This window comes from Sapajus apella, unplaced genomic scaffold, assembly GCF_009761245.1.
Source record: "Sapajus apella isolate SASKATOON/1434 unplaced genomic scaffold, GSC_monkey_1.0 scaffold62, whole genome shotgun sequence".
Taxonomy (NCBI): domain Eukaryota; kingdom Metazoa; phylum Chordata; class Mammalia; order Primates; family Cebidae; genus Sapajus; species Sapajus apella.
The window spans coordinates 4,377,459-4,395,619 of record NW_022437002.1 but is presented as its reverse complement, the minus strand read 5'-3'; the positions used below and the strand labels follow the sequence as shown (position 1 = coordinate 4,395,619).

The window sequence follows — 18,161 nt, the reverse complement described above, 5'->3', positions numbered from 1 at the left end:
AATATTCCTTTTTTTTTCTTTCCTTTTTTTTCCTTTTTTTTTTTTTGTTTTGAGACGGAGTTTCACTCTTGTTACCCAGGCTGGAGTGCAATGGCACGATCTCGGCTCACCGCAACCTCCGCCTCCTAGGTTCAGGCAATTCTCCTGCCTCAGTCTCCTGAGTAGCTGGGAATACAGGCACACGCCACCATGCCCAGCTGAATTTTTGTATTTTTAGTAGAGACGGGGTTTCACCATGTTGACCAGGATGGTCTCGATCTCTTGACCTCGTGATCCACCCGCCTCGGCCTCCCAAAGTGCTGGGATTACAGGCTTGAGCCACCGCGCCCGGCCTTTTTTTTCTTTTTTAAAGACGGGGTTTCACCATGTTGGTCAGGCTGGTCTTGAACTCCCGACCTCAGGTGATCTGCCCACCTTGGTCTCCAAAGTGCTTGGATTACAGGCGTGAGCCACTACGCCCGGCCCAGATGTGGAATTTTCCAGAAGTGGTAGTGGATACTGTGTTCTCTACCCCTGAAAGGATCTGCCATAGCATTTAAGCCTAAAGAGACTATTTCAAGTCCCTAGAGGGCAACCTGAGGTTAGGGAAAGCTGTTATGGCCCCAGCCAAAGCTCTGAAGTGAGGAAGCAGCCAGGAGTCCGGCTAACACACAGGAAGCCTGTGGTGACAGCCAGATGAATGTCACCTAAGTGTCCTGCAGACACAGAGAGATGTAGGTGCAGAGTCAGAAGAACTGGGTCTTGGTTGCCCTGACTTGCTGAGGTGCCATGTACAAAATGACTGAACTCTGAGACAAGGCCCTTAGAAGAAAGGCAGCGCCATTCATTCATAGCCATGTGTATATATAATAGGCACTTTACATTCATACCTCTAATTCTAACACCATTGTTTCTCAAACTGCAGGCCCAGGTCTACACAGAATCACACAGGTACCTGCTTATAATGCAGCCTCACCAGCTACCACCTAGACCTGCTGAGTCTTAGTTGGCGTTGGGAGTCTTAGTTGGAGTCTTAGCAGAGTAGGAATCTGCATTCTTTTTTTCCCCCCCCACAAGACTGAGTCTTGCTCTGTCGCCCAGGCTGGAGTGCAGTGGCTCAGTCTTGGCTCACTGCAACCTCTGCCGCCCACGTTTAAGTGATTCTCCTTCCTCCGCCTCCTGAGTAGCTGGGACTACAGGCGCCCACCATCACACCCAGCTAATTTTTGTATTTTTAGTAGAGAAGGGGTTTCATCATATTGGCCAGGCTGGTCTTGAACTGCTGACCTTGTGATCCGCCCGCCTCAGCCTCCGAAACTGCTGGGATTACAAGCATGAGCCACCACACCCGGCCAGGAATCTGCATTCTAATAAGCTTCTCCAGTGGTTCTTTGCAAAGAGGGTACATTTATCCATATTTTATAAATAGACTGAAGCCACAATAATTTGCCAAGACTACACAGTAAAGGAGTAGGTATTCAACCCAGGCCCACCTGGCTCCAGAGACCATGCTCTGGCTAGAAGAGAGGATAATGCAGGATACTGTATAAGCAATGTAGGAGTGGGGCTGAGGGGTAGGTCTTGGCGCCGAGGCATCTGATGAGGAGTAGGTTGGACAAGAAGAAATGGAGATTTTTACTGGTCATGCCGTTGGAGGATCAGGGATCCACTCTTTTTAAAGGTGCTTTAAAAAAAGATTACCAAGTAATATATGTTCATTTTGGGAAAAAAATAACCAAGAAAAATCACCCCATGACCTCGTCACCTAGCGATAACTTTGCTAGCGTATTTGGGTATCTTGTTCATCTCTTCTGCATGTGTGCATGCATCTGTGGGCACATTTTAAAACTGGAAATCAGACTGTATGTGCTTTATTGGACGACTTGTGTAGTTTGCCTCAGTAATAACTTATATATACATTTTAAATATTGACTATAAGTAGTCATAGCCAAATATGAATGTTTAGAGCAGTGGCTATCAAACAGTACAAACAGCAGGCATCAGAATCATCTGGAGCAGGGGGTGGTAAACTTTTTCTGTATAGGACCAGACCGTAAAGATTTTAAGCTTTTTGGGCCATGCAGTCGAAATTACTCATCTCTGCTCTTGTAGCATGAAAGCAGGAGCAGAGAATATGTAAGCAAATGATGTGACATGGCTGGATTTGATCCATGGGCCATCATTGGCCAACCCCTGGTTTACAGAAAGGGTCTGTGACTATTTATTTGGTGCCAACTAAGAACTTGAAATACGTAAGAGAAAAAACAAAAGATCCCTGCCCTCACAGGGCTCATATTCTAACATATTAATAGACAATAAACATATTAAGTCTGGTTATATAATATGTTAGAAAGTGGTCACTGCAATGGAAAAAAGAACAATCCAGAGCCAGGCACAGTGGCTCACACCTGTAATCTCAGCACTTGGGAAGCTGAGGTGGGCAGATCAACTAAGGTCAGGAGTTCAAGGCCAGCCTGGCCAACATGGTAAAACCCTGTCTCTACTAAAAATACAAAAATTAGCCAGGCATGTTGGCACGGGCCTGTAATCCCAGCTACTCAGGAGGCTGAGGCAAGAGAATCATTTGAACCCAGGAGGTGGGGGTTGCAGTGAGCTGAGATTGTGCCCCTGCACTCCTGCCTGGGTGACAGAGTGAGATTCTATCTCAAAAAAAAAAAAAGAAAACAAAAAAAACAACTAGAGCAGGGTGAGGGTGATGATGGGTTGCCCTTTAAACTAGGATGGCCAATGTAGGCCACATCTAGAAGGTGAGATTTGAGCAGTGGTGTGAAGGAGGTGAAAAGTTGGTCTTGTGGATATCTGAGGAGATGAGTTTCTGGTACTGAGAACAGCCCATGCAAAAGCCCTAAGTTGGGAATGTGCCTGGTATGTTTCTGGAGGAATAAGATTAGTATGGGTAGGATGGAGTGAGAAGGAAGAGGTTCACTGTTTTGGGGTTTGAGGGGAAGTTTTTGTTTTGTTTTCTTTAGAGACAGGGTTTTACTCTGTCATCAGGCTGGAGTGCAGTGGCATGATCATAGCTCACTGCAACCTTGAACTCCTGGTCTCAAGCGATCATCACACCTCAGCCTCCTGAGTAGCTGGGACTCCTCAGGTGTGCACCACCACGCCTGGCTAATTTTTAAATTTTTTCTAGAGACAAGGTCACACTATGTTGCCTAGGCTGATCTGAACTCCTGACCTTAAGCGCTCCTCCCACCTTGTCCTCCCAAAGTGTTAGGATTACAGGTGTGAGCCCCTGTGCGTGGCCGGTTCACTGTTTGTTTCCTCTGGAAGATTTCTGTGACTCTCTTGGAGCCTCTGGGCCACAGTGCTTCTCCACTCTTTAATGACCTACTTTTTCTGAGGTAATAGATTAAGGCTGTTTGGTATGGATATGAAGTTCTTCTCCACCCTAACCTCTGACAGCCTACAGTGTTCTATCATGTAACTCACTATTTACTTGTCTAATTCCCTGTCAGTGGACTTTCAGATTGTTCCTAGGTTTCCATCACTATGACAGCACTGCAGTGAACACTCTCGGCTAAATTTCTGACTGAATCCAGGATTTTTCCTTAGAATAGATTCTTTCTTTTTTTTTTTCTTTCTTTCTTTATTATTATTATTTTTTTTTTGAGACGGGGTTTCACCACGTTGGCAAAGCTGGTCTCGAACTCCTGGCCTCATGATCCACCCACCTTGGCCTCCCAAACTGCTGGGATTGCAGGCGTGAGCCACTGTGCCCGGCCTAGAATAGATTCTTGACAGTGGGGGCCAAACACAGTGGCTCACACCTGTAATACTAACACTTTGGGAGGCTGAGGCGGCCCAATCACTTGTGGTCAGGAGTTCAAGACCAGCCAGGCCAACAGGATAGAACCCCATCTCTACTAAAAATACAAAAATAAGCCGGGCGTGGTGGCGCACGCCTGTAGTCCCAGCTACTCGGAAAGTTGAGGCAGGAGAATCACTTGAACCTGGAAGGCAGAGGTTGCAGTGAGCTGAGATCACACCACTGTACTCCAGCCTGGGCTATAGAATGAGACTCCATCTAAAGAAACAAAACAGAAAAGTGGGATCACTGGGCCAGAGTCAACACAGAATGTAAAGACTTGTGTATTTGTGAGACCCTTTAAAGCGTACTATCTCCCCAGCTACACCCTCTTCAGGTGTCCCTTCCCTGCCTCCTCCTGCCTTTCACACTGTGGCTTATGGTTCCAGGCTCAAGCACAGACATCAGTGAGGACTGGGAGAAAGACTTTGACTTGGACATGACCGAAGAGGAAGTGCAGATGGCACTTTCCAAAGTGGATGCCTCTGGGGAGGTGAGTGGGCCTGGTGGGTCAGAGGGAAGTGGGCCTAGTGGTACTGGGTGTGAGAACCGTCCCCAGCCAGCCCAGCTGTCCGTTCAGGAGGGTCCTTGCTCCTGTCTGAGGTGGCATGTTGTGGGAAAGAAGCTGGAGCTTCCTGCTTAGTCCCACAACAGTGGTCATCAGCAGGCTCCACTTCCTCTCAGTTCCAGGGTAATAAGAGGGGAGGGTTCTTGACCTGAGCTCTGTATCAAAATTGCCTGAGAAACTGCTTAAGAAAACAGATGACATGCTGGGCACAGTGGCTCGCGCCTGTAATCCCAGCACTTTGGGAGGCTAAGGTGGGAGGATCGCTTGAGGCCAGGAGTTCAACACCAGCCTGGCCAATATAGTGAGACCTCATTTCTATCTTTGAAAAAAAAAAAAAAAAAGAGAGAAGGCCGGGCGCGGTGGCTCAAGTCTGTAATCCCAGCACTTTGGGAGGCCGAGGCAGGTGGATCACGAGGTCAAGAGATCGAGACCATCCTGGTCAACATGGTGAAGCCCCGTCTCTACTAAAACTACAAAAAATTAGCTGGGCATGGTGGCACGTGCCTGTAATCCCAACTACTCAGGAGGCTGAGGCAGGAGAATTGCCTGAACCCAGGAGGCGGAGGTTGCGGTGAGCCGAGATCGCACCATTGCACTCCAGCCTGGGTAACAAGAGCGAAACTCCGTCTCAAAAAAAAAAAAAAAAAAAAAAAAGAGAGAACATAGTTATTAAACCCTGCCAGACCTTCTGACTTGTGGTCCCCAGATGTGAGGCCTGAGCATATACTTGGCCTTGGAAACAAAAGACCATTGTGATCAAGGGCATGTTACTTAACCTGAACCTCTGGTTCCTCATCTAAAACATGGAATTGATCATTATAAAACCTGGCGTATATGCTGTAATGAGGTGATGCATGTAGGCACCTTATGGCTAGTGCCTGAGACATGGTGGCACTCAGGAGACATTCGTGATAAATGCCACAAAATCCATTACAGTTATTAAGCTCAAAAAGGCCTTATTACTGTTATTCTTTACTACCTCTCAGAATCAAAAGTGGCTCATTTAGATTGAGAGTGCAACAGTCCAAAGCTCTCCCAGCTAATAAGTGACAACTATGGCTGCAGCCCAGCCATCTGATTCATGTCAGCATTACTTCCACTGTCACACAAAAACCAAGTGAGTCCTTCCATCATGTAACTCATGAACCTAAGCTAGAAAGAGGTGGACAGATTAAAGACATGTGAAGGGCCTCATTTTTCATGAAGCGAAACTGAAGCCTTGGGGGATTATTTTACCTACTCAGGAGTATTTTGGACTTGTGACTACCTCACTATACCCAGGACAGAGAAGGTCCATAGTGCCTGTCAGGCCACAGGGGCTTGCTGGCTTTTTGTGTCTTTGCAGCCCCCTTTGAAACCTGACATGCAGTACCCCTGAACGCTTTAGAACCTGCTTTAGCAGGGCTCAGCTGACAGCAGGCCCAGAGTAGGAACAAAGCAAGAACAGGTTCCTTTGCTTGGGGAGACTTGAGCTGGGAATTAGGGGCTTGGCGCCCCTAGTGAAGACCTTGTAAGCACCCGTAGTCCACTGCCGCCTCTGCTTTTGACCACAGTGCCACTTAGACAGTGGCCCCCATTCACCCAGAGGTTAAGTAACTTGCCCTGGATCACACTGGTCTTTTGTGTTCAAGGCCAAGTATCTGCTCAGGCCTCCTGAGTTCTCTGCGTCTCAGAGCCATGGCATTCTCTGCTCAGTAGGAGGCAAGTTCTCCTTAAGGGACTGGGACTGACTTGGTTCCTGTAGACAGCCATCACCTTGTGGTGTTTGGTGTTGGTTGGTGGAAGCATTTCTTTAGGTCTGAAATAATCAGAGCAAGCCCACCCCTCAGATACATTCCTTAAGACTAGGGGTTCACTCTCAGTGGGGACAGAGTATGGCCTAGGTGGGGGATGGGAGGCAGCTCTGCTCAGCAAGGGGAGGTTAGGTCTGGGCCTGACTCAGGAATAACTGTGTGTTTGTGATTTCCATCATCCCCTCCCATTTGCAGCTGGAAGATGTAGAGTGGGAGGACTGGGAATGAGGGGAACTGGAGGGAGCAACTCCCCACCCATGGCATCTCTCACCTCTCTCGTCTCAGCCCAGCCCTGGAAGACTCTGACTGAGAATGTCCCCCCAAATCTCCTCTGCCAACCAGAGCTCTGGGCACAGATTCTGGTGGCTCCCTGCTGGCCCTCTGGGCCTCTGCTCACACCTGGGAAGGGGCTCTATAAATCCCAGCCAGGAACTCTGACTTGTGCCAACAATAGGATGACCCAAGAGAGAGGAAACCTATCCCCTTCACCAGAAGAGCCAACGTTTTTCTGCTGAATACCCACTGTTCCTGGACACTCCTGCTGGGAAGTCCTAAAGGATAGTTCTAGCCCTTCTGCCTGTGTAGACAGAAGCAAAACCACCAGTCTCTCAGAGGAAGCCGAGACCACACACTCTGTCCACCCATAAGCAGGCAGGGAGGGCCCTGCCACCTGCCCTTGGCTAAACAGGGACAGCGAACACATTTTGGTTCCTATCCCAGTGGGCAAGAGGCTCTTATCTCTGGGAAATTTGCCTCTCTTGGGAATCTCCCCCTCCCAGGCATTTTCCATTCCTGGAAAGACTCCTTTGGGGTCCAGAATCCAGAGACCAAACCCTGACCCACCTCCTTCCTTTCCTCCAGCCCACGCTGGTCTGTCCCCATGCCTTCCCAGGGCTTCTTCATGTCAGATGCACCCAAGTCCTTAGCCCAGCTGTGCCACCTGCAGGAGTTCGCTCTTGCGTTTCTTCCCCTCCCCAAGAAGGGAGGGGGCCACTTCAGGCCCTTCTGTGTGTTGCCTGGCAGGATACCTTGTCCAACCAGCTACCCACCTCAACTCCCCTGTAGCTTAGGACACAAAACAGCTACCAGTGGTACAGAGCGGTGATCAGAGCCGAGTACTTACAACTCTGGTAAGCCTAGCTTCTCTGCCTTGGCCCTTCTGCGTCTGGAAGGGCTATCCTGGGGCTGAACTTGAAACTCTCATCAGGCTTCTGCAAAAGCTCTTCTTCCTGAAGACAGACCCAGCCTTTGCGCTCTCACCCTCCACTCTGGTAAAGCTGCACCTCTGGGGGAATGAGGGGCTGCAGGAATCTCTGGAGAGCCTGGTGCTTCACGATGCTGCTCTGGTGATTCTTGTACCTAATCTGGTGTGCTCACCAGTGAGTGAAATGGATCATGGTCAGGGATACCAAGAGTGGGGTCACTTCCACTTCAAACCATCAGTGAGGGGTGGGATGGAGAGAATGCTGAACCTTGTTTTTGATGGGATGGGTTTTTCTCTTTGTAATTATTCCTTTAGTTTAATTAACCTTTTGGTTGTTTGTGCAATATTATATATTTTAAATTATAATGCATCTCCCCAGAGTATTTTGTAGCTGGGAAAACAACAACAACAACAACAACAACAAAAAAAAAAAACAGAAAAGAAAAAAAGATTCTAACAGCTGTTAGTTTTATAATTAAAAAAGAAAGAAAAAAGAACTTTGTCCTGAACCTTTTACAGACTTGCCGTTAACAGCATTAAAGTGATTCAGCTGAAGCTGGAAGGTGTCTGGGGGTCTGTTTTTGTCCCCTTGGCAGCTGCACTGGGCCAGGGCAGGACTGGCTTCCCACTTGGAGCCAGAGGCAGGGTAGGGGGATAGCCTGGGTCCAGATGAGGTCCCTTGTCCTCATCCCAGATTCAGCTTTGCCTTTGGGATGAAAAAGGGGCAGGACTCCCAGCAGGCCTCTCACCAGGACAAGGAGTCGAGAGGCCATCTCTGCATTCCCAATGCCTCTGCTTTTATTTGGAAAGGAAGTTGCAACAACGGTGGTTTCAGTTGCTCTTGGTCGTTTTTCTCCTTTCCTCCCCCTGTGTGTATTTGATTCTGGGGTCTTTTTAAATTAACTTTAGTATGAAAAATCACTTGTCAGGCGAGGTGCGGTGGCTCACGCCTGTAATCCCAGCACTTTGGGAGGCCAAGGCAGGTGGATCACTTAAGGTCAGGAGTTCAAGACCAGCCTGGCCAACATAGTGAAACCCCGTCTCTACTAAAAATACAAAAATAGCCTGACGTGGTGGTAGGCACCCAGCTACTGGAGAGGCTGAGGTAGGAGAATCGCTTGAACCTGGGAGGAGGAGTTGCAGTAAGCTGAAATCGTGCCACTGTATTCCAGCCTAGGTGACAGAGCAAGACTGTGTCTCAGAGGGGAAGAAAAAAGGAAGTCTGAATGAGGCCCTCGGGTTCCATGAAGATCTCTACATGGAAAGAGTAGTAAGGCTGGGGAGGAGGTATGTAAGTTTTAGGATGAGTAAACTTAAAGCGTAAAATATATATCACCATTTTAGAAGCGGGTTTTTGAGTTTGCTTTCTCCCCCTACTTTATTGGGGAGCACTTGCCATTGCTTTTATCAAGTGCTTGCTAGCCATGGATGCCAACTAACTTCTTCAATTGAAGGCCGGAGGATCATGTCGGGTTCCAGGAGCCTCTTCAGCAGGTCCTGGCATTCGGCCGAGATGCTCAGATGAGTGGGGAAGGACACCCCCTTCTGCTGTTCCCACAGCATCTTGGGGATGTCTGTGTCGTCAAAAGGTAGGCTGGCACAGAGCATGACATATAGAACCACACCCATGCTCCAGACGTCACCTTTCTTGCTATCGTGGGGAATGCCCTGCAGCACCTCGGGGGCGGCATAGGCTGTGCTGCCACAGAAGGTCTGGCTCAGCTCCCGGTGCGACTTGGGCAACACCTTGGCAAAGCCAAAGTCAGTCAGCTTCAGGTTGAAGCCCTGCAACAGGGCGTTCTCGCATTTGAGGTCCCGGTGGGCCACACCACAGCCATGGCAGTAGCGGATGGCCTCGACCATCTGACAGAAGAGGGCCTTGGCCCGGCTCTCAGGCAGTGGTCCCCCATTCAGCACGCAGTCAAAGACATCCCCTCCCTCGGCCAGTTCCATTACCAGGTAGATTTTCCCATCGGCAGACTCCAGCATCTCATACACCTGGACGATGTTCTTGTGGTCCAGGGTACGGACTATTTGGAGCTCCCGAGGCAGGAATCTCTGGATAAACTCTGAGGAAGTAAGGGGAGTAGAGATGGGCTGGAGGGTCAGAAAGGCCTACCTCCTCACACCTGTCTCCTGCTTTCCAACTTCTGTCCTGCCCACCTTGTCTGGGTCTTATTTCTTGGCTCCCTTAATGGTCTTAAATGTGTCTAGCTGCTTGGATATTGCAAAGAATGTTCACTTCTGTTATTTTTGTCGCTAACCTGTCTTTCAAAGGAACCACTCCCCACCAACTTGTGGACTGTTGTGAGCAGTCTGTGACTGGATATCAAGGTGCTTTGGGGACTTTCAGACAAAGCCACAGAATCTCAAGTTATAAGGCCTGATTGCCCAAAGGGTGATGAGCCAGCTTCTCCCACCACTGTCCCCTGACCACAATTTTTTCCATGAGCCCTGTCTTTTCCCCATCTCCATCAGCCTTGGCACCAGCTCCTGTTCTCTGCTAGTCCTGGCTGTGGCCTCAGGCAGTCTCTGTCTCAGAGACTGTTTCCCGGCCAGAAGGGAAAGCCCGGCTCGGGTTTTGCCTCTGAGGATCCTTCACCTCATGCCACTTTAATCTTATATTTTGGGGGATGTAATGTTCCTGGACTCCTAGAACCCCTCTGTTCCCCACTGACCCACTCCAGAGCTGCCACGGGGCTTGCTTAGTTCCAGACCAGTGGGAGCAGGGAATGATCGAATGATCTAACTGGGGGAAGCACCCACCCGCCTCAGCCAGCCTGCCCTCCCGCCAAAGGGGCCCTGGCTCACCTTCTGGCCCTCCCATCTTGTCTATAATTTTAATTGCCACTTTTCTTTGGTGTTTTTTGGAAAATGCTTCTTTGACTTTTGAGTAGGTCCCTTCCCCAATGGTCTTGCCCAGCTGGTATCCATTGGAGAGCAGAAAGTCCTCCATGCTGTCTAGCGCCTCCTTCCTATCACCCTCTCAGCTCATGCTGCCTCTGCGAGGCAGCTCTACGCCACCATCGCCCTTGGCCTGCTCCTTTTCTCCCCAAGCACTTCATCCGCAGCCGCCCCCCGGCGTTAGAACATTCTCTGTCTGGACACAGCCGCGGGTGGTGGGGAGGGAGAGGGCCAGACATTTTAAGACTCTGGTGCAATTGTGATGTAAATGCTGTGTGACCCTTGGCCAAAATGGGTAGTGCCCCTATCTGCTCTCATTACCACCACCAAACCCAGCCCGGGTTAAGTCACCGCCGCGCCCACTCCCGCGCCAGGCACTGGGTCATAGCTCCCCCTTGGAGGGCGTTCCGCGGCGTCTGTGTGGGCCGGGGATACCCGTATCGTAGCCGTGGACGCCGTCTTGCGGCGGGTTGCCCTGGCCTCCTGCGCCGCACTAGGTTAGCTGGGGTCGGCGCGACCCCGTCTCCAGGCGCCACGGCCAAAGCCCTCCAGTTCCCGGCTCCAACCTGCGCTAAGTGCCTGGGGCAGCCGGGGGCGCCGTTGGGGATTCCCCAGCTGGAGGAACGGGCTCTGTGAGGTCAGCGCGTCGTGGCCTGGGTCACAATGCTGCCCTCCTCGATGCCAGCGCCCAGGCGCGCCACAGACACCTGCCCGGCTCCGCTTGGACCGGAGCGTTCTCCAGTGGCCAGGGCTCGGGCAGCTGCTTCCAGCCTGGGACCGGCCTCGGCCTCCGGCAGGTGAGCGACGGCCCAGGGGGCGGGCGCGAGGCGGGGGCGCCCGGCGGCCCGGGAGAGGCCTGACCGCCACTCCCCGCGCAGAGCGCCCCGGGGCCTGGACATGAGCGCCCAGGAGCCCCCGCAGGGTCGGAGATTCCCCATTGAGGCCGGAGACTCCAGTGGCCTTGCCGCCGCCCCCGAGTCCCAGGACAGCCCGGAGGCGGTAGCGACGGAGCACAACCCGGTCAGGTGAGGCCCGCCCCGCGGCCCCGCCCTCTGTCCCACTTGGCGCCCCTAGCGGCAAGGTCCGCACATCCACGTCCCGGTCCCCAGGGGACCCCAGGTGAACTACCTGGATGCGCCCCCACGGCCTCAACGCCCCCCTGTCATGCCCCGCTTTCCCCAGGCCGCTTCGACGTTGCCCCGGCTGCCACTGCCTGACGCTGCTGCACGTGCCCATCGACGTCTACCTGGCCATGGGCGGGAGCCCCCGGGCTCGCGCCACGTGAGCGCATTGCGGCTCCACGGGAGCCGGGCGGGAACGAGGCCCGCCGCGGGCCACCACGCTGAGGTCGCACGCGCCGAGCACGAGACAATGATGCACATTTTAAAATAAAAGAATGATGCACATTTTAATAAAGCACAGCATAAACTGTTCTTTCCACTTCGGGCTGGCAGTGTATGTCTATCCGTCGGGTCCACCAGCTGCTCTGCCCAGTAACACTTTCCCTTCTGCGGCCTCCTCACTTGGACCCAGCCCTAGAGGCCGGCCCTTCCACCTTTCAGCCTGCGCCACTTCCCTCCTCCCACTTCTTGCTGGTCCTGACCCTCCCTGGGCAGCCTTTACCCTGGGGCCCTGCCCTTGTCCATCTCTCTAACCCCTTCTCCGGTGAATTCACATCATTGTGGGGGATGCCGGCAACCCACAGAGGCGGGGAACAGGAGCGGGGAGGAGAGGTGGGCCGACAAGTAACATAGAATACAGCCAATGGCCACCCATACCAGGCGTTTTTTTTGAGATGAAGTCTCACTCTGTCGCCCAAGATGGAGTGCAGAGGCGTGATCTCGGCTCTCTGCCTCCCAGGTTCAAGCGATTCTTCTACCTCTGCCTCCCCAGTAGCTGGGACCACAGGTGCCCGACCAGGCCTGCTTTAATCCTCTCCAGCGAGAAGGTTCTGTAACATGCTCTTTGCGACCCTGGGCGCCTGGGGCCTTCCTTGTTGGAGGGGTTTGGAGCTGCCCCAGTCCATTCTGAGCCTTGGTTTCTCCTACGACCGAAGGGATCACAAAAAGTTTGGGGAAGAGGCCATTTGAAAAACGGAGGTTTAACTTCCTGTTTTACAGATGAGTGAAATGAGCCTTTTTGAGACTTGCCCAAGGTCCCCCGATGAGAGGTGACACTACCACACTCCGAAGCATCTTCAGACCACATGCCCTAAGATCCACCCTCCAGGGGCCCATGACAGGAACCCTACCCAGAAGTGCTAGTATTTAAGCTAAGCAACTATTTTCTACTTTCCATTTTGCTTTAATGAGCCCGTATATTCTACTTGACAATTTTGCTTTTATGGGGGGAGTGTAACCTAAAGGTCAGGTTCAGTCTCCTGTCCCCTGACATCTAAGGAGAATTGATTCAACACCCTCCTCTAATCTTCATGTGGTAGAGAAGTCCAACCTCTCCCTAGAGCACCTTAGAATTCCACAGTCACCCAGAAGGGATACCCTTCTGTTTCTACATAAAATGCTCTCCCAGGCAGTCCCCATGTAGGAGGCTTACTAAAAGGGCCTGTTTCCTCACTGGTTTTTAAAACAGCAGGGGGAGGGGGAAGGGGGCATCAGCTGGTCTCTTTGGACTCTGCCAGCCCCCCAAAATGCTGAATCCTTCAGTCTTCCTTCCCTGCCCGCCCACCCCCCCCACCATCTTTCCCACTTCCTTTCTCTTCTCTTCTCTACCCTCTTTTCCTTTTTTTAAAAAAAAAAAAAAAAGAATAGGCTCAGGCCTGTAATTCCAGCACTTTGGGAGGCTGAGGCAGGAGGATCACTTAAGCCCAGGAGTTCAAGACCAGCATGGAAAACAGCAAGATCCCATCTTTAAAAACAAAACAAAGCAAAAACCAGGTATGGTGGTGTGTACCTATAGTCCTAGTTACTGGGGAGCCTGAGGCAGGAGGATTGCTTGAGCCCAGGAGTTCAAGGCTGCAATGAGCCGAAGTCACACTACTGCATTCCAGCCTGAGCAACAGACGGAGATCCTGTCTCTAAAAAATTTACAAACCAGGCCGGGCGCGGTGGCTCAAGCCTGTAATCCCAGCACTTTGGGAGGCCGAGGCGGGTGGATCACAAGGTCAAGAGATCGAGACCATCCTGGTCAACATGGTGAAACCCCGTCTCTACTAAAGCTACAAAAAATTAGCTGGGCATGGCGGTGCGTGCCTATAATCCCAGCTACTCAGGAGGCTGAGGCAGGAGAATTGCCTGAACCCAGGAGGCGGAGGTTGTGGTGAGGCGGAGGTTGCGGTGAGCCGAGATCGCGCCATTGCACTCCAGCCTGGGTAACAAGATCGAAACTCCGTCTCAAAAAAAAAAATTTAGAAACCAGTTACTGCCACCTTCCATGTGCTTGATTTGTGAGGGATGCAAAGATTCCAGACACAGCCCTTGCCAATGGGGCTAGTTAGCTCTAGAATGTCCATAAGCAAGGGGAAGGGCATTCCCATTGGGGAGGGAGCATTGTGGGTAAAGGCCTGGAGGCAGGAAAGTGAAGGACAAGTTCAAGAAACTCAGTTCAATCAGTTTTCATCAACACCTACCTGGGCCATGCCTGGTACGGAGAACCCAGGCCTGAATCTGACATCATTTTCCCTTGCAGAGCTTAGAATGCAAGGGATCCACGAATGAATTAACAGAAGAGAAGCTGGATCAGGGAGACCTTTGCATACCAGGTGAAGGAGTTTGAACTTTGTTCTGCAGGCAGGCAGAGTACAACAGGCTCCTACCTGGGTCACTTCACTCTCCTATTTCTCTTCTCTTCATCCTGTTCTCTGTTTCTTCTTACTCCTTCTCCCAGGAAAAGCCATTGGCCGAAACTAGTGCTGAGTTCAAGTCCTGACTCCGCCGTTTTTCTAACTGTGCAACCTTGAGCTAGTTAATTAGCCCTTCTGGGCCTCCATCTTCAAATCTGTAAAATGGGGTTAATGACACCTGCTGGAAAGTTTCAGTAAGGACCTGTGTGTCCACCATGCAGGAATCACTGCCACAGCTACCACTTGATAAGCAAGAGACTGCTAGGGCTGCTGCTCTTACCTTTGTCTTCAAGGGGCAGCAGAGAGCCAGACAGCCAAAGACACTGTCCCTGGGAGTTGGGTGATGTCCAGCCCTGAAGGGGGCTGAGGAAACCCTCTTGCCTCTCTCTCTACCAACTTCCTAGCAGTTCTGTTCAGGAGCCTAAGAACTTGGTGGGGGTATGGGGGCAGGGGAATTTCCAGGGGAATCCCCAGGTGGAAAAGACAGAGCTGCCTCCCTTACCCTAACTGTCCCCAGACCCCGGTGCAGGACCCAATGCAGATCCCGGCCTTATTCTTTGGGCCTGAGGAATGGGGAGGGGCCGGGCAAAGGGGGATGCTCGAATCACTGCCTTCCCTGACTTCTTTCTCAGATACCTTATTAGCCAGCCCCTCCCTAAGGGACCCCCTTTTAGAAGGAGGGGGCGAAGTACAGATGGACCCCCCAGGTTACCATGGAGACAGCAGGGAAAGGGTTGCTGTATCACCATGGCAATAATTGACGTCAGTGCTACCCTTTCCCATCACTTGATATGAGAGGGGGACAGCCACCCCAACCACAAGCAAATCCCCCACAAATCCTCCTCCTCTTACTGAGCCAATCAACCAGGGGGGTCGCCAGGCTTAATATAGCACAGGAGTTAAAAGCACAGACTCTGATGTCAGTCAAACCTTGGTTCAAATCCTCACTCTGCCTCATCCTAGCCGTGTGAATTTGAGCAAGTTTCTTAACCCCTTGAAATCTCATAGGTGCCATGGGGCTGAATAAGCTACGTGCCTCCAAGGATTATGTGAGGATGACATGGGATCACGCAGGTAACAGGTGTGGGGACTGCCTCAACCAAAGTGCACACTGACATAGGGATGGTCAAGAATCCTACTCATCATCTTGGGACTTGTCAGGGGATTGTGGACTTCCAGCTACAGACTCACATCTCCTAGAGGGCCCCCAGGACTTACAAGGACTGGGCCTCAGGGTTTGAGCATCTCAGGATTTGGGGGTCTCAGAGTGAAACCAGAAACTGTAGAATTTCCAGGCTCTGAGGAAACCCCAGATGCCACTTTCCCTGAAGCCTCATCACATCTGGACTCTGACCCAACTTCCCCTTCTCCTCCCCTCTGCCTTGTCCTAATCCTTAATAACACCTTCTACCTCTTAGGGGCCTCCATATGCTCCCCTAAGAAAAAGGATGGGGTGGCCGGGCACAGTCGTTCATGCCTGTAATCCCAGCATTTTGGGAGGCTGAGGTGTGCAGATCTCTTGAGGCCAGGAGTTCAAGACCAGCCTGGGCAATGTGGCAAAACCCTGTCTCTACAAAAAAAAAAAAAAAAAAAAGAAAGAAAGAAAGAAAATTAGCCAAGCATGGTGGCACATGCCTGTAGTCCCAGCTACTTGGGAGGCTGAGGCAAGAGGATCACCAGAGTTCAGGAGGTCGAGGTTGCCATGAGCCGAGATCATGCCACTGCACTTCAGGCTGGGCAACAGAGTGAGACTCGGTCTCAAAAATAAATTAATAAATAGAAAAGGATAAAAAAAGGATGAGGCTGGTGCTGTAATCCCAGCACTCTGGGAGGCTGAGGCAGGGGGGTCACTTGAGCATAGGAGTTCAAGACCAGCCTGGACAACATGGCATCTCTACAAATACAAAACTATTAGCCAGGTATGGTAGTGAGTACCTGTAGTCCCAGCTACTCAGGAGGCTGAAAATAGAAGGATCGCTTAAGCCCAGGAAGTCACGGCTGCAGTGAGCCGAGATTGTGTCACTGCATGAATTTTTAAAAAAGAAGAAAAAGGATGGATGAGGGATCACAGGTAGAATGGCCTGGTCACCATGGGGATATGAGTGGTCCAGCTCCCACTGCCCTCTCCCCACCCACCCTTAGGGTAGAAGGACTGGAACCATTTTCATTCCCTCCCTTTTCCCTGACAACCACGATTCAGTCTGCCCAAATCCACTGCCACCGCCCTGGGTCAGGTCCCCCTTACTACTCACCTGATCATTCCAGCAGCTCCCTGCCAGGTCTCTCCCTCCTTCCTTCCTCACTTGATCCTCCAATCCAGAATTATTTTATAAAGACCACAAATGCAGCCTGGTCAGTTTCCTATTTAAACCTCATCAATGGCTTCTTCACATCCCTTGTCCAGCCACAAAGGACACCTTTCAGATCATCACAAAACATTCCTCCCACCTTAAGCACACCGTCCCTTCTGCCTGACCCCACAGATCACCCTCAAAGATGGCTCCCCTGACCACCCATCAGTCCCCCACCCTTAGGGCCTGCATGTCCTCTGGGTTGCCTTCAATATCTATTCCTGACCCGAACCTAATGCCTGTCCTCCCTGTTACACTACAGGCTCACTGCGGGCAGGAACATCCTCCTCCTGACATCCCCAAGGTCTAGAACAGGAGGGCTCAGGAATCTGCAGATTAGACTAGCTAGTGAATGACTGCTTGCAAGGTCCACAGAGGAGAGGCCTTGGTGGTGTGAGAAGAAGCAACGGCGGAGCCACCTGCCCGGCTGGGAGGTTGGAAATGGCTCTCATAAATGGACACTTGAACTGAAGGATGAGAAGCTGTTACCCAGGCAAAGACTGAGGAACGTCCCCAACACTGGGTTTGGCATGGGCCATGGGTTGGGTGAACTTGGTGCTAAAGACATGGATGGTGCAGGGAGACATATTCCTATTTTAGAAAGACACCCAGCTGCCCTGTAGGAACAGACCACATAGGGGATTGAGAGTGGCAGCAGGGAGACAGATCAGGAGGCTGCTGCAGCCTCTCTGGTGAAAGGTGATAGGGCCTTGGTGCAGGTGTTGGTGGCCGAAACGGAGAGAGACAATGGGATTTTAGGTATGTCCTGAAAGGACAGGATTTTGTAGCTGCTTGAGGATGAAAAGGGTGAGAGAGGACAGAGTCTAGAACCAAATCCAGATTTCAGGTTCAGACAGCTGGGAGATGGCTAAGCTGGGGGACATGGAGGGAGGGCAGGTGTGCAGCCTGCTTCCTGAGAGTGGCACATTGAGCAGGAGAGGTCCAGGAGGCAGGTGTGGGGCAGGGGATAAGGCTGGACTGAGAAAGAGAAAGGAGTTTCTGGCACGGGCTGGACGCTGAGGGCATGGGAGTTGATGAGACTCCCCGGGGACAGACTGTAGCAGGTCTGGGAACAACCATGATTAGGCAGTGAGCAAAGGATAAGAAATTTGCCATGTGGCAGCAACCCATAAGATAGCAAGAAAATCAAAAGTGCACAGTGTCCAGAAATACGAGGACCTAAAAGTATCTCAAAGAGGAGGGAGTTATTTGTGTCAAAGCTGGCCACTGCTAAGGGGTCAAGACAGATAAAGACTTGTAAGCATCCCTTGGATTTAGCAACAAGGAGGTTAGTGGTGACCTTGGCGGGCTGTTCCTGTGGAATGGTGGGGGAGGAAGCCAGATTGCAGGGGCTGAGTGAGGAAGTGGAAACAACGTGTGTATACAACTCCTTCAAGAATGCTGGCTGCAGAGGGGAGCTGGAGAAGGATGTGGAGTGGAGGGAGGGCTTTCTTTTTTCAAAGATAGGAAAAACTAGAGCTTGTTTGTCTGCTGATGGGAAGAAGCCATCAGGGAGGGAGAGGCTGAAGATATGGAAAATGGTTGGAGATAGGGAAAAAAAAGAAGGGATTAGGGGAAGGAGATTCCCCATGGAGGAAAAACAGATTAAATCCCCAAATATGGCTGCACAACCTGGGGGGGCAAGTCAGGGCCTGTTCTGGGCTCCGGGGGCTCAGAACAGCTGCCCACTCTCCCCAGCAGCCAGTGTGAGTCACTGGGGGGGAAATAGCC

The 18,161-nt window shown here is 51.5% G+C and overlaps 3 protein-coding genes across 5 annotated transcripts in view; 2 read left to right on the top strand and 1 right to left on the bottom strand.

Moving 5' to 3' along the window:
• The window catches only part of BSDC1 (BSD domain containing 1), a 33,623-nt gene extending 24,002 nt beyond the window's left edge, over positions 1 to 9,621 (top strand). For 2 of the 3 annotated variants that reach the window (XM_032246760.1, XM_032246758.1), the window contains exons 10-11: positions 4,201 to 4,304; positions 6,368 to 7,927. In XM_032246760.1, coding sequence (XP_032102651.1) covers positions 4,201 to 4,304; positions 6,368 to 6,400 — 137 coding nt within the window. In that variant the 3' untranslated portion in view covers positions 6,401 to 7,927. Of the gene's footprint in view, positions 1 to 4,200; positions 4,305 to 6,367; positions 7,928 to 8,548 lie in introns of those variants that run through there. The other variant, XM_032246759.1, reaches the window with a different exon arrangement.
• On the bottom strand, positions 8,715 to 10,332 carry TSSK3 (testis specific serine kinase 3). Its single transcript, XM_032246762.1, has 2 exons — positions 10,188 to 10,332; positions 8,715 to 9,445 (listed from the first exon to the last, which is right to left on the bottom strand). The coding sequence occupies exons 1-2, from the start codon at positions 10,330 to 10,332 to the stop codon at positions 8,784 to 8,786; spliced, it is 807 nt and encodes a 268-aa protein (XP_032102653.1). The 3' UTR covers positions 8,715 to 8,783.
• FAM229A (family with sequence similarity 229 member A) lies at positions 10,045 to 11,720 on the top strand. Its single transcript, XM_032246761.1, has 3 exons — positions 10,045 to 11,077; positions 11,159 to 11,305; positions 11,463 to 11,720. The coding sequence occupies exons 1-3, from the start codon at positions 10,944 to 10,946 to the stop codon at positions 11,563 to 11,565; spliced, it is 384 nt and encodes a 127-aa protein (XP_032102652.1). The 5' UTR covers positions 10,045 to 10,943; the 3' UTR covers positions 11,566 to 11,720.
• The last annotated feature ends 6,441 nt before the right edge of the window (positions 11,721 to 18,161 follow it).